The 13,953-nt window shown below is 33.0% G+C and overlaps 1 protein-coding gene across 1 annotated transcript; it reads left to right on the forward strand.

Moving 5' to 3' along the window:
- Positions 1–7,098: 7,098 nt before the first annotated feature.
- LOC129221516 (skin secretory protein xP2-like) lies at positions 7,099–13,325 on the forward strand. Its single transcript, XM_054856006.1, has 3 exons — positions 7,099–7,208; positions 10,889–11,554; positions 13,265–13,325. Exons 1-2 carry the CDS (start codon positions 7,197–7,199, stop codon positions 11,537–11,539), a joined length of 663 nt encoding a protein of 220 aa, XP_054711981.1. The 5' UTR covers positions 7,099–7,196; the 3' UTR covers positions 11,540–11,554; positions 13,265–13,325.
- Positions 13,326–13,953: the final 628 nt, after the last annotated feature.

Consider the following 13,953-nt stretch of genomic DNA (forward strand, 5'->3'; position numbering starts at 1 on the left):
ATAAAATAATATTTCATAAAGCGCAAGGCTTTGAGACCAAATTTTGAAATATCCAAATTACGAAGTGATATGAAAAAAGAGCGTAAAAAGGGGATAACTTTCGCTCTCCAACGCACGCAATTGGGAGAAAAATCACTCTTCATTCGGGCAAGTCGTAAAAACCAGCGAAGGGAGAAAAGTGCTCTTACTGTATTATTCGGGACATTATGCTAAACATTCCCAGATTTAGGTCACACCAAAGCACGTGGAATTACCCCTTTTCTTTCTCGAAATTTCTTTTGACAGTTGTTCTTTTTATAGTTCTAGAACAATGCGATTGTACGCCTTTTTAAAATATGCCAACATATTTTGAGTGACTTAGATCAATACTACATGATAATTTTCTTTTTAAAATTATGACACAAATGGAGGGGGGGGGGGAATAAGAACAATACATTTATTACCAATTACACTGCACAACTTGATAAATGTCCTTTAAATGAAAATATGTGTTTGTTACACATGTTCTGCGGAAAATAACTCATTTGTAGCACCATTTTAACTAAAATTCTTACATTTATTTATTTATAAAGATTGATTTGAAGTTCGTGAATGCACATTTTTTTTTCCTTTTTTTTTGGGGGGGGGGGGGGGTCATGAAGTGCTGTTCTCGATCTCCTAAGTGTAATCAATGAGATATGCTTGTTGCCCTTAGATTTTCTATTCATTTTATTATTTTAGGATTAAATGTTTATTTAGGAAAGGCCTCTATAAATACGTTCAATCGTGATCCACTGTAATAATAATAATTTAAAAAAAACAGGGTATTTCGTAACGATACATGATAGAAATAAAACTATTATATTACAAGGAAACATTTTAATTACTCATCAATCACTCTTGAATAGCATGAATTGTGTTAATGAGTCATTTATTTACATAAAATTATGTACATAAGGGTTACTGTGCACCACATTCTTCGTTCTTTAGAATAGAAATTATCGTTTTCGCGCACATACTAATATTGCCGCACAGAGCAACCTGATTGGCAATCACAGTAACTCAATTAGCAGAGCGCTAAGCTTCGAGCACATCAGATCACGGATTGAGTCGAGGCCAAGACGTTTCAGACATATTCACAGCAAAATTGCATATTTAAATGAAGAAAATATATTATAAACAACGGGAACACTAAACAATGCTCGAAATGCGTTGGTTATACACCCGTGCTTCAACGGATGGTCTATTGATAACCAACGTCTGTACTCAATGCAGTACACACAACCACGGACAACGAGAAAAATAGCGAGAAGAGTGCATGTGCTGTGCAATGCGCTGGTTATACACCCGTGCTTCAGTGGATGCTCTATTGATAACCAACATCTGTACTCAATGCAGTACACACAACCACGGACAACGAGAAAAATAGCGAGAAGAGTGCATGTGCTGTGCAATGCGCTGGTTATACACCCGTGCTTCAGTGGATGTTCTATTGATAACCAACATCTGTACTCAACGCAGTACACCAACCACGGACAACGAGAAAGAAAGCGAGAAGAGTGCATGTGCTACTTTTCGTCTCACAGAAAACAATTTCGTCGCTTCCATCACGCAAAAGTTTACCGATCAGAATTGCAAAGCACTCGCATAAAGAGTTTCAATCCAAAACTTCGTATATAAACCCAGAAAATTGAATTTCACATAACTTACTTAAACAATCGCGCGTATCACTCAGGAACACTGCTTCTGGTCTAACGACAAACTACTAAATATAAAATTACCTCTAATCATAATCCAAAATAGCAAGTGTACTATAAACTCAAGAAGTTCAGCTGCAAGATATATCAATAAATTACATACAGGAGAATAGCGTATCTAAGAAATACGTGCTGCCTTTCATATTGGTATAGATTTCGTACCCGTTGAAAGGATAAAAAACGATGTAAATTCAGATGACTTCTAATAGCTGTTGTTACCAGCAAAAGGTTAAAAAAAAGTACTAATTTCCAACTTAAGTAATTCCCTTCTTATTCATTTCAAAAATTGGAGAAAAGTAGTAACTCCTCAATATTTCAATATTTGAGATATATATGAACAGCTACCTTTAAAAATCCAAACACAAAAGGAAAATCCAAAGTAAAAAATTTTTACGTAAAATAAAGGGCAGAGAAACCACTTTCGTGCTAGCTGCTCAAAACATTTTCTCAAAATGACGACGTGAAACGTCGAACGTATCTTAAAATATTGTTGTAGTGACAAACCACTACCATTGTTATAAGCTGATTGAAATCAACAATATAAGACAGTACAAAAATATAATTAACAATAAGAGCATCAACATAATCAAAAATTGTTGTTGGTGTAGTGTAACTAACATTCGTGGATAAAACAGGAAATATTAAAATTAATTATTTTGGGTAAATGAAGTATAAACATTTTTTAATGTCCAAAATGTTAATGGGAGAAAATTTATTTACGAAACATTAATTCTTGCACGATACACACCCGGTAGCTGAAACGGCGTCATGCCGTGACGTACATCGCAAACTCTTGACAAAATCAACAAACTGTTTCTTTGTTGAGGTTGAAAAAATACTAAAGATTTTTGAAGGAAAAAAAGTTTCAAGTTTCAACAAACGAAAATTTTCATTATTTTTGGGAATATAATTCACTGACAGAATTCCTAATAATTTTTAAGTTTAGCATCATAATTTTAAGGAGTTCCAGGGGGGTTAAGGAGTTTCAACAAGGGTAATAATTTGTTTTTAACGGATTTAATAATTATAATTTCTTAATTTTGGATCATTGTGCAATAGGCTTTAAGAGTTTTTCTCGCTGTATACCAACAAATACAAGAAAATGAATAAAATATGAAAGGGACAGTTTGAAATAGAGAAAATAATCCTGAATGACTGTACTGACACTTTTGCTAATCTAACTGAATAATATTAGAAAGAGCACTCATCAATTGTTCCTGAAACTTTACATAAAAGGAAAGGGAAGTTTATTTTCAAAACAAAACGTTCTATTTTTCCCACGATGTTCAACGTTTTTCCAACTTTCGTGATGAGTCGTGAAAGATTATGCCGTTTGGTTTATTATCTTTGGTAGTATGGAATAAACTCTGCTTCATAGTCATTCGATTCTCCCTCTAAATATTCAAAAACCGTCTCAAAGTTATTTTTGGAAAAAAGTTGGAACGTTTCCTTGTAAAAACTACCCTTCAAATAACGAAGCTCTTCAAAACGGTTCTCGCAATGCATATAAATTAAAAATTCGAAATGAAAAAGAATATGCTTGGGGTTTCATTTTATAAAGCTTTACTTTGTCTTCCAACTCTTTAAAACGCATTTGAGAACGCAACCTTTATTAGAACACTTTGTAGCAGATTTTTTAGGACACTTTTACAGCATTTGAGAAACACTTTTTTTTTTCAAATCCATTGATTTTTAGAGTAGTTTTCGCTTTTAATTGTACAGCAATCACTTACGGCATATGTCAGGACGGACAATGGATGGTCTTCAACCCGGAAAGACCAACTTTTATAAAATGCTTTTGAATCGCAGATTGAAAATGATTCGCTGTAATAGAATTTCTAGTTGTATCATACTGAAGGTTTCTATTGACTGGTAATTTAAGAAAGCTATTAAAGCTATGTTTGTATGAAAGAAAGCGACGAATTCATACGTAAGACCAAATATGTTCCCATTCTATTCTCAAATATTTCCCCATGCTGTCCTTAAATGTACCCCCAACTTGTCGTCCAATCTGCATCCAGGTTGAAATATATTAACTATCCTGAGCAGAACACAATCGAGACATCTTCAGAACAGATTCGAAACACATATCAGTCACATTATCTTCAACGAACACATTTTAATGAACATTCAGGCAACAGGGCTATCCTCTTTGAATTAAAGTGTTCTAAACGTGTTTTCAATGAGTTCTGGGAATTTGCAAAGCCCTTTCACTACTTAAAGCACAAAATGACTCTTCATCTTATTATTGATGTTAATCAACCGATAAAATCATGTTTTAAATCGCGTGTAATACACTGTCATAGTTTAAGTAGTTGAAAGATATTTCTTTCATTTGACCAACTACTCAAGTTCATTGTCTAGAAAATCGAAAAAAAAAAAAAAAACTCTAAAGGTCAAACAACAATATTCAAAATGCACATCGATTCCGAAGAATATACTTCAGTCGAAATTTTCACGTCACGATCCGCTGATTTAAAGAGGTTCGTGATGAAAACTCTCTAAATGTACAAAGTTAAATTTTATTATACCATTCTAAAAACAATCTGAAACCGATTTCGATTTCTATCAATGAAAGTACCAAATCGTGTGTGTTCTTGAGTTCGCAATAAATATTACAAAATGCGTTTAGCGTTACGTAGAAATGACAAACGCGATTTGTCTACAATTTTCGTTATTTTATTGCCATTGAAAATAGTCGTATTGGATATAATTGTTGCTTTTAAGTTATTTCAGAGGTCATACAGGAAAAACAACTTTCAGCAAATCGTGAAAAATTTGACATTGAGAACTTAAAATTCTTTTGAGTCTTAACAGATTTTAAACACTAGATGGAGTTCTCAATTGTTTTCTGGAAGAATCGTTCTTTTTTCTTGTTTTTGGGAAAATTTAAAGAATATTTCATTGCGCAAGAAACTTTCATATGTCTTGCTATTGAAGTGCAATACTTAACGAAAAATTTCAGAATCGCCAACGAAAATATACTTCTTATATAAAGAGATATTGATAGAAGAATGTATATTCGTATAAGTATTATCTATATCTATAAACAAAAATGAATACGTAGTCATAAGCAGATAAAAATAAAGAGAAGTAAATGACAGGAACTTGAATAAGTAGAATATAAAAGCACAAATATACACAAAAATAAATAAAAAGAGAGAACTGAATGATTATACTGGTTGTATAACAATGAAATTGGCATACATTATGCATTATGAGACGATAATGGGCAAATAAGTTTCTCAACATATGAGTAACAAGCTATGAAATGATTGACACAAAATTTTTTTAAATCTGAAGAGAGAGATTTTCCCTTTAAAAATTCAATGCTAAGGTGTTTAGAGCCATGAAACTACTCATTATTCATAAAATTATCCTAAATTACTTTGTAATATCAAGTGATGATTTAAAAAAGAAACAGCAACTTAAAAATTCTTTGAAAAATGGTTCAAAATTTTAATTTTAATAAAAGGATCTTGAATCTTACAACCGTATTTTTAAGCATTTAAGGCAGCTCATAGTTACTCAAGAACTATTTTTCTTTTAACTATGTTTTCATATAATTCTGTGACAATACAAAAAATATTGATAAAAATTTACTGTCTCCAGATTCAGGAATTAATTTTAGGAGAAGTTAAACTTCAAAGGAAGAACAAGATGATCAGTAAGAATGAAAGTGTTATGTTCAGTCTTCTGTAGCTGTTCGCCAAGATTGCTTCCACTCTCAAATCAAAAAAAAAAAAAAAAAAAATTACTAGATCATCTCAAAAACGAATTAGCCCCTCAACAACCCTTTCCTTTTAATCAGGTCTCTCAGATAAATAACAAAAGATCAAGTCTGGTTGCTATCATTGAACCAGTACAGCCTTGTGTTATGTTATGCCACACCGAATCTACCTGTCTATTATAGACATCTTATACCCGCATTGGCATGGAATGAGCCAGTCACTGAAAAACACATGCATCTCAAAATCTCAAATACGTCAGGTTTATTCAGAAAAAACTTCTCTTTAAGTGAGGTTGTGCAGTATTTTTTAATGGATACGTGGATCTAAAGATGATGTCGAAAAAGTCAACGAGTATTGGCTTTTAGGAAAATATTGTGGCAATGACTAAACAGGAGCATGGATGGTTATTAATGGGGAGATTTCTGAATTCTCTCTCTCCTGGAAGCCTCCAGGTTAAGGTATCCGACTGCGTTAAAATTGACGTTTTCAATGAAATATCCGTTTTATATTCAAAAAATATCTTCGAACGCAGTCGGATACCTTAATTTCAGGAAGATTAGCGAAATTTTTAGCAGAAAATTTGTGTGTTTTTTGCCAGATATGTTATTGACAGATATAAGGTTCACTAGCAGCGCACCATCCCTCCCCCCCCCCTTTCCTAAAAAAATATGATCACTGACAGAAAATTGTGACTTTGGACAAGGAATTTGCTTGGTACCAAGTTTCTAAATCCCCAAGATATAATTTCGCAAGTTACAATCAAGCCTTTTTAATTACAGTGAAATCCCGTTACAAAGAATACCAATACAACGAAATATCCGTTTTAATAAAATAAATTTTCAGTCCCGATTTTATTTGCTACATAGCTTGAATTCCATTACAGCGAGATTCTCTTTTCAACGAACAAAAGCTGTGGTCCCTTGAAGTTCGTTGTAACGGGATTTCACTGTATTATATTGCTTGAACTCCATTACAGTGAAATTCTCTTTTCAACGAACAAAAGTTGTGGTCCCTTGAAGTTCGTTGTAACGGGATTTCACTGTATTACATTGCTTGAATTCCGTAACAGCGAAATTCTCTTTTCAACGAACAAAAGTTGTGGGCCCTTGAAGTTCGTTGTAACGGGATTTCACTGCATTACAAAATTTAATTCATTTCCAGAGCAGTTTTTTGAGGGGTGGGGAGCAGATGACGTTTGGTCCTTTAACGACGGCGTCAAAGATTCATAGAAAAATGTTTTAATTTTTTTCGATACCGAATTGCATTAGTCAATTTGTCTCTGCTTGTCTTGCTTCTTACTGCACACTGACAAACAATGTCGGTCCCGAATGTGATCGTCTGCAAAATACCTGGTGCCATCTGTTTAGCAACGAGAAATTCCATTGTCAATTGTTTGGCCGGGTCAGTTACGAGAAAAAAAGCTAACTTTCGCTTTCCTCAAGGTAACCTCGACTTCCTATCGTAGTCCCATTAAGTGAATAAATCAAACCACCGTAAATTTTGCCGTTGTGACGTTTACTTTTCGATACCATATTGTGTGTTTGGGGGCACGATAAAGCAATAATCCCATTTCTCCGTGAAGTGGTAGAATATTTCTAAACGAGAGAAATGGAGGTATAAATAAGACCCTGATTGCGAGAAATGTCGCATTCTTGAGGATTGGGGTTGGTTAAGAAGCACTCAGCTTCTCTTAGGGTTTTTAAGTAACGTTAGTACCGTTATTGTGGCCATGGGTGTGATGGTGAGTAATTATAATTTCCTTATTTTGTGATTAAATATATTTCATGCGAATTCATCAGTTTTTCATTGAAATAATTAATATTATGCGGTAATGAAATTTTTAATTATTCAAGCCCCGCAAAAATATTTCCTGAAAGGATGATTGCATTAGAAAATGTCCTCTTGAAACGACCAATCAGAATCATTAAGGCAAAGCAAAAAAAACTAGATTTCATTATTCCATATTTATATATTAATTAATAATGTAGAAATTATTGATAATAATTATAAAGTTATTAACAATGAAGTGGTTTAATTTAATTATTTTTCGAGATTTCATCATTTATAAGAAAATTTCACAGGTTACTTGCTACCTGTGAAATTTTCCATTAACATCCATATGCCATTGGATTATTACTTTCTTATTTCAAAAAAATCCTTTGATTGCTTTTTATAATCATGGTAAAATTAAATAATTTAGTTAAAAGTAATCGATACCCCTACTACATAGGCATAATAATGAACTCTTTATTATTTGATCATTTGTTTTCAAGTATCATCAGCCTATAAATTTATCTATTGGTTACTGATCGAAAAAATCCAACACAGTGACTTCAGTGCAGGTACCATTTTTTTCTCACATAAAGAGCAATTCTCTTCACAACAGTTCTAAAATTCTCGCACGTCGCTTTAATACTTTATAACTAGATGTGTGTATCTTATTATCTAGTTTTCCATTTTCCTTTCAAGCACAATTTAGTTATAGTAAAAAAATAATAACAATAAGATAGAACTCGATAAATTCATTAATGTAAAATAAACTCATATTTTTTCTCCTTAAACTACTCACCGGAAAAATGACTTCTATAGAGTTTAACTCTTTTTAGGGACGTTTCAGCTTTGCTTATAAAAGTGCAGAAATATTTTTCCCGCCTAAATCATGTAACGAGTCATCAGGTTTTCTTTGGTTCACGTGCAATTTAACGCGGCTTTCTAACTAGAAAAAAATACAATCAATTCCATCACTTAAACGGAGTAATAAGTTTAAAAATGTGTTAAGTACAGCCTGAAGACTTGCAAGACTTGAACTTTCACATTCATAAATCTGTCTAACCGAAGACAAAAATCTTTTTGGTAATATTAGATATTCCGAATTTGTGCTCTGAATCATTTCAAATAGCCCTTCAGTTCAAGCTTTTGTGAATTGTTCTAAACATACATACTGCTATTAGGTTGAAAAAAAAAAAAGAAGATACTTATTTACAGAAACAACTTTAAACTCATTCTCTCAAACTGCACTACCCTATGCCGTAGCAGGTTTCAGACGTCAAGGTTTGTAACTGTCAAATTCATAATATTATAGCACATTGCTTCAGTATACGCACTAGCTTTTTTCAAAAAAAATTCTAAGCAATCAGGATTACTTTTCAATTTTGCCTTACAGTCACCGTCACGCTTCCGTTTCCTTTGTAATTAGTAGATAGCGAGTCACGTGATTCTTTAAATAAGTAAGCGCGTGTATTTTTTATGACCGAGAAGATGTCAAAAACTTGAAATTTTCCAGTTTCATCTTTACAGGACTGTAATTAACGGAGATATTAATTAAAAACGCAACATTCTTTCTCAAGTTCGGTGAAAACATACTCGCACATTCAAAACGTTAATGCCAATCGAAAATTCGGATTTTTCAAAGTAAGTGAATTAGACATATAAGTGTTTTGGCTCTATTTCAATTTTTTTCCGCAACATTATTACGGGTATTTTTGTGAAGTTTACAGCGATCAAAAAAGATGCTATTTTGTACAATCTATTGATGCTTTTATTTATTACTATTTGTATTACGTATATTAAGATTTTTTAAACATATGGTGCGTTCATATTAGTTATGTAAATTTCTTACTGCGTAGAGAATTTATGTTTTGATAATCTCTATACACAGTACGCACACATTATATAACAATTTTTAAAGTACTCCATTTTATTAGTATTATTTCCGCATGGTATTAACTGTGAATCAAAAATTGTAAAATATTGTCCGACATGTATTTACAATGCTATAACTTTTCAGAACGGGGGGAGTATCAGCAAAGACCAGCTGCTATAATAGAATGCAGAAAAAAAAGAAAGTTATTGATAAATAATAAAAACACTGTTTTAAAAGTGAAATTCTTGATTTGGGAAAACTGTCAGTAATTTGTCAGAAACAAATTCATTTATTATTTTCTTTTCTTTCTGTGAACTTTTACTTTTACAGAAAAATACAATGAGTTCAAATTATTTTCCGTCAGCTAACTTCGGTTTGCAATGAATATCACAAGAGATTTAAAATGATTTTAGTGCTGCCATCTATTTTTTAAATATTTATTTAATATTTTTTCGCGGGAAAGGAGCATAGCCTGTCTTAAATCATTAACCCTTTGATTCCCTGCCTAAGCGTTCCTGAAAATAATACACTAGGTTAAAACTTATTTTTGAAATATGGTTTAAGTGAGCTTTTTTATGTGCTTAAAATCAAGAGAGCAATGAGACTTTCGATATCAAAAAAGCCGGAATTTCTCACCCTCTAGGAACATATTTTCCTAGATAAACCTACACTTGTTTTAATTAAACTTCAATCTTTTCAAAATAAATATTTCTTCACTAAGTTGAATATCATGATTTTTGCAATTAGTTGCAACGCGTTACTTAAAAGTAGTAAAGAAAAAACTTTTTAATGAAATATTCAAATTATAGAAACGGCTCTGGAAAGGGGTCTATTGAAACATACCACGATTACTAAATCAGTATTTCCACAGCTTTATTAAATTAAGTCAAAATTATTTTTCTGCTACAACCCACTTCAAACTGGTTTTGATATTTATTTATTTATTTTAAAAATACTTCTCTTTACAGTGAAATGTTTACAGCGAAATTAGTTAAATTGTGCAAAAAAAAAAAAAAAAAATTCTTTGATACAGGTTTAAGTTAGTGTTTGACTGATATTGCGTTGTTCAAATGTTCATCATTCTCAAAATCAGTAAGCAGTGAAAAGACAGCCGAAATCCTGTAGTGACAGTATAAGAAGATTGATTGAAAAATCTTCAACTTTTTTGTTATTCTGAGCTCTCTCTCAGCAATGACGAATTGCTTATTCCCTTGACCTTTGATTGACGTCCATTTTTCATTTTTCTATGCATGTAATGTAGGCGTCTATGTGCTTCGGAATCTAATTTTTTATCAAAGAATTTTCCCAACATTGCACACTCCTTTTTACGCGAAAACAGCATCCAGCACACAACCTCCAGTATCCAGCGCGTAACATCTAGCCCCTGACATTCATTTGAATTTTGATATCTTGAATTCAAATTACGGTTGCGATAAAAGTCATTAGTAGAAACGAGAAATTCAACGAGTAGGATCCTATCGCAATTCATGATTGTGAAAAACATAATTTGAATTCAAGGTCTCAAAATTCAAACCTTTTTTTTACAAGTCATACATTACTTTACAAATAAAACATCTAATATATGTCATTTAATGATTTAGTCTTTTAATGGTGGAGAAGCGAGGTACACTGAGGCAGAAAAATTTTGCTTTTTTTTTTTTCTGCTGCAGAGCGCCTTGGATCCAAACAGCTTTTATGAAAAATTTCAAAAGTAGTTATCTTTTTTTTCTTTTCACATTGAAAAAATAACTTCTTGATGCTTTTCTTGTTTTTTTCAGGTAATTTTTCCTTTTGTATTTGCTTTGCTTCTTCAATGTCAAGCAACATATGTCGGAAATTACGTTGGTAGATATGGCCCACTCCCTGCTGCACCATTAGGATTTGCAAAAGCTGCCCCATATCCAGTCCCGGCATTGGGAATTGCAAAGGGTGCTCCATACCCTGTTCCAGCACTTGGAATTGCCAAAGGTGCTCCATACCCCGTTCCAGCACTTGGAATTGCCAAAGGTGCTCCATACCCTGTTCCAGCTTTGGGATTTGCCAGACCACCTTATCCAGTTCCAGCACTTGGTATTGCAAAAGGTGTTCCATATCCTGCTCCAGCTTTAGGATTTGCTGCACCACCTTATCCAGTTCCAGCCTTAGGAATCGCCAAAGCTCCCTACCCGGTTCCGGCATTAGGCATTGCTAAAGCTCCGTATCTTCCCCCGAGATTAGCTTATACACAACTGGGAGTTCCTAGGCTTCCCTACGCTGTTCCAGTTGGATTTGATTACTTATACAACAGTATTTCACCTCCTTTAGGATTTCTTGAAGCAGCTCCATATCCATTAGGCTATGCGAAAGGAGTGCTACCACCCCCAGCAAGGTTTGCCTACTCACCAGCAATAAATCTGGTTGGAAATTATGCCTACCCATTGAAAAAGTAAAGAATTGTAACTCTGGTAAGTTACTAAAAATTCACATAGAACGAAAGTATTTTTGTTGCATTAAAACTCTTTACTAAATCAAAAAATTTTGTCTAAGCTGCATAATGAAATTAAAACGTAGAATGTTTCACTCAACGTATTTTACTATCTTGCTGTACTAAATGTAATTATATGACAGATCTCTTTCCTTTATTTATTTATTTTTGTAACATCTTAAAGAGAAGGTTAAAGTGTTGAAAAAACGTATTTAAGAAATAATGAAGTGGTAAAGAAGAAATAGATTTAAAAACTTTCTAAAACTTGTTATAAAATATACACGTAATCTGCGTAGCGCATAATTTTGCTAGGAGGGAATGGTTTCATGTAGGTTCAGGACAAATTTTACATAAAATGCATTCGTAATTTACCACCCCGGGAGATACCTGTGCTAGGAACAGCACTGAATAAGTGAATATGGGTTCTACTCAGGTCTTGTTTCTATCAACATTCTGAAGCGAGATTTTATTGTTATTTTAATGTTTTAAAAAGACATTTGATTTATTTACAACTCAATTACTGCAAGCCAAAATTTTTGTTACCAAATCAACGTTTTCAACAGGTTTATGTTTTCAACAGGCTTCTATGACTAGGACTTTTTAGTCAAAAGGAAAATGACTGACTCCTACTTTGACTCCCGGATTTTCAAACGTCCGACTCCGACTCCAAATCAGACTCCGGCTGATATTATACTTTTTATTCCCCCCCCCTTATGGGAAGGGGGGAAACCCCTAAAGAAAGATCAAATACTAATTCCTTTTTATGAAATTTTCGCGCAGTATTTTATTGTAAACCTACAATGCTTATAACGGGAGAAATTCAATTTGAAAATCAAATTTTCCAACATTTGAGATTTTAAAAGTGAGATTACTTAAAAATCGCATTTCTCTTAAATTGAAAATTATTAATTTGATCTCCTTCAATGTTTAACAAATAGATGTTGATCAAATCGTGCGCTTTCAATTTTCGAAAACTGTATTTTGTGAGAACAAAAGCGTTTTTGCTAAGTCAAAAAACCTTTCTTGAGAAAAGGTGGTCCACTCCAGGTGACACCCGCCATCTGATGGGTATAACTAGGAGACCGCGTAGGTAGCTATTACAGAAAGTTCGATAAGCAATCAAGCCAGCTGGTTGCAAATGACAGTTATTTTCTTAATAATAGGCTTTTATAAATGCGTAATTGAACCAATTGGTAGTTTTTTTTTTTTTTAAAGCTAGGAGAGGCAGTGAAAATAGAAGAAAAAAGAAACTCGGTGTCGGCCTATTTTCTAACGACTCCTACTCCGACTCCATTAGCACAAAATCAGTCCGAATCCGAAACCACAGCCCTGGTTATGTGACTACTAGTTACTCTCAAACACTCTTTTATTTTCTGGCTGAACTTTTCTAAGCAGAAACTCTGGCCAAACACAAACTTAATTCGCAACTGATATAAACTATAGGAACTGCAGAGGAGCTGCAGTCTCCAATGGCTGTGGGGCTGTATTGGTTAAACACGAGGCAACATCCAAGCTCAGGAACTTCGAATTTAATTTCGCAGAATTTTTCCCTTTGTTTGATAGTCTGAGAAGAAAAAGATTCACAGATTTTAGTGTTTGTTTTATGGGAATAGCATAATAATGGTATTTCTGGAATACAATATTTATATATGATTATGTGCAGCATTTAATGTCAGGTTATATGTTTCAGACTCGATGAAATTTCACCAAAAGATCTCAAAAGATGAAGCTGGGCGGAAGAAATACTCTCACCAATTTGACTGCTCGTACAAGTCCGTTTGAGTTGTAAATGTTTCTTGTTTTCGTAATTTATTTGAGCACATTTTTTATTTATTTATTTGTTTACGCTGTATTATTTTTTTAAGAAATAAAATGTTATATCATTACTTTGAGCTTGTTTTGAATCAGTTCGACCAAACAAAATTGAATGAACGATACATATCAACAACGAAAGTTTGACTGATTGAATCAAAATGAAATGAACTCAAAGTGTGAGAAAACTACAAACAATTTTATTTTTGGAATGAATAGGCTCTTATGTACATGAAATCTTAACGTAAAATTAATTTTCCGAAAAAATAGATAACGAGAAAAAAGAACTGCCTGGAAAAAAATGCTTCAAGACTGAAATTCTTGAATTGGAAAAACTTTCATTTGTCAGAAAGAACTCCAATTTCTTTCCTAAGAAGATTTTAATTTTGCTAGAAAGTTAACTAAAACGCAATTAATTATATTTTCTATCAAACCTTCAGTTACTTCCTTTTCAAAGCGAACTTTATAATTACTGTTTCTACCTATGCCTTTGGCAATGACTAAAAAGCAAATCAAAAAGTGTTCTGGACTACACTTTATGTGTTTAAATATTTTTTTTCTTTCCTT

This window comes from Uloborus diversus, chromosome 4, assembly GCF_026930045.1.
Source record: "Uloborus diversus isolate 005 chromosome 4, Udiv.v.3.1, whole genome shotgun sequence".
In the NCBI taxonomy this organism is placed as follows: domain Eukaryota; kingdom Metazoa; phylum Arthropoda; class Arachnida; order Araneae; family Uloboridae; genus Uloborus; species Uloborus diversus.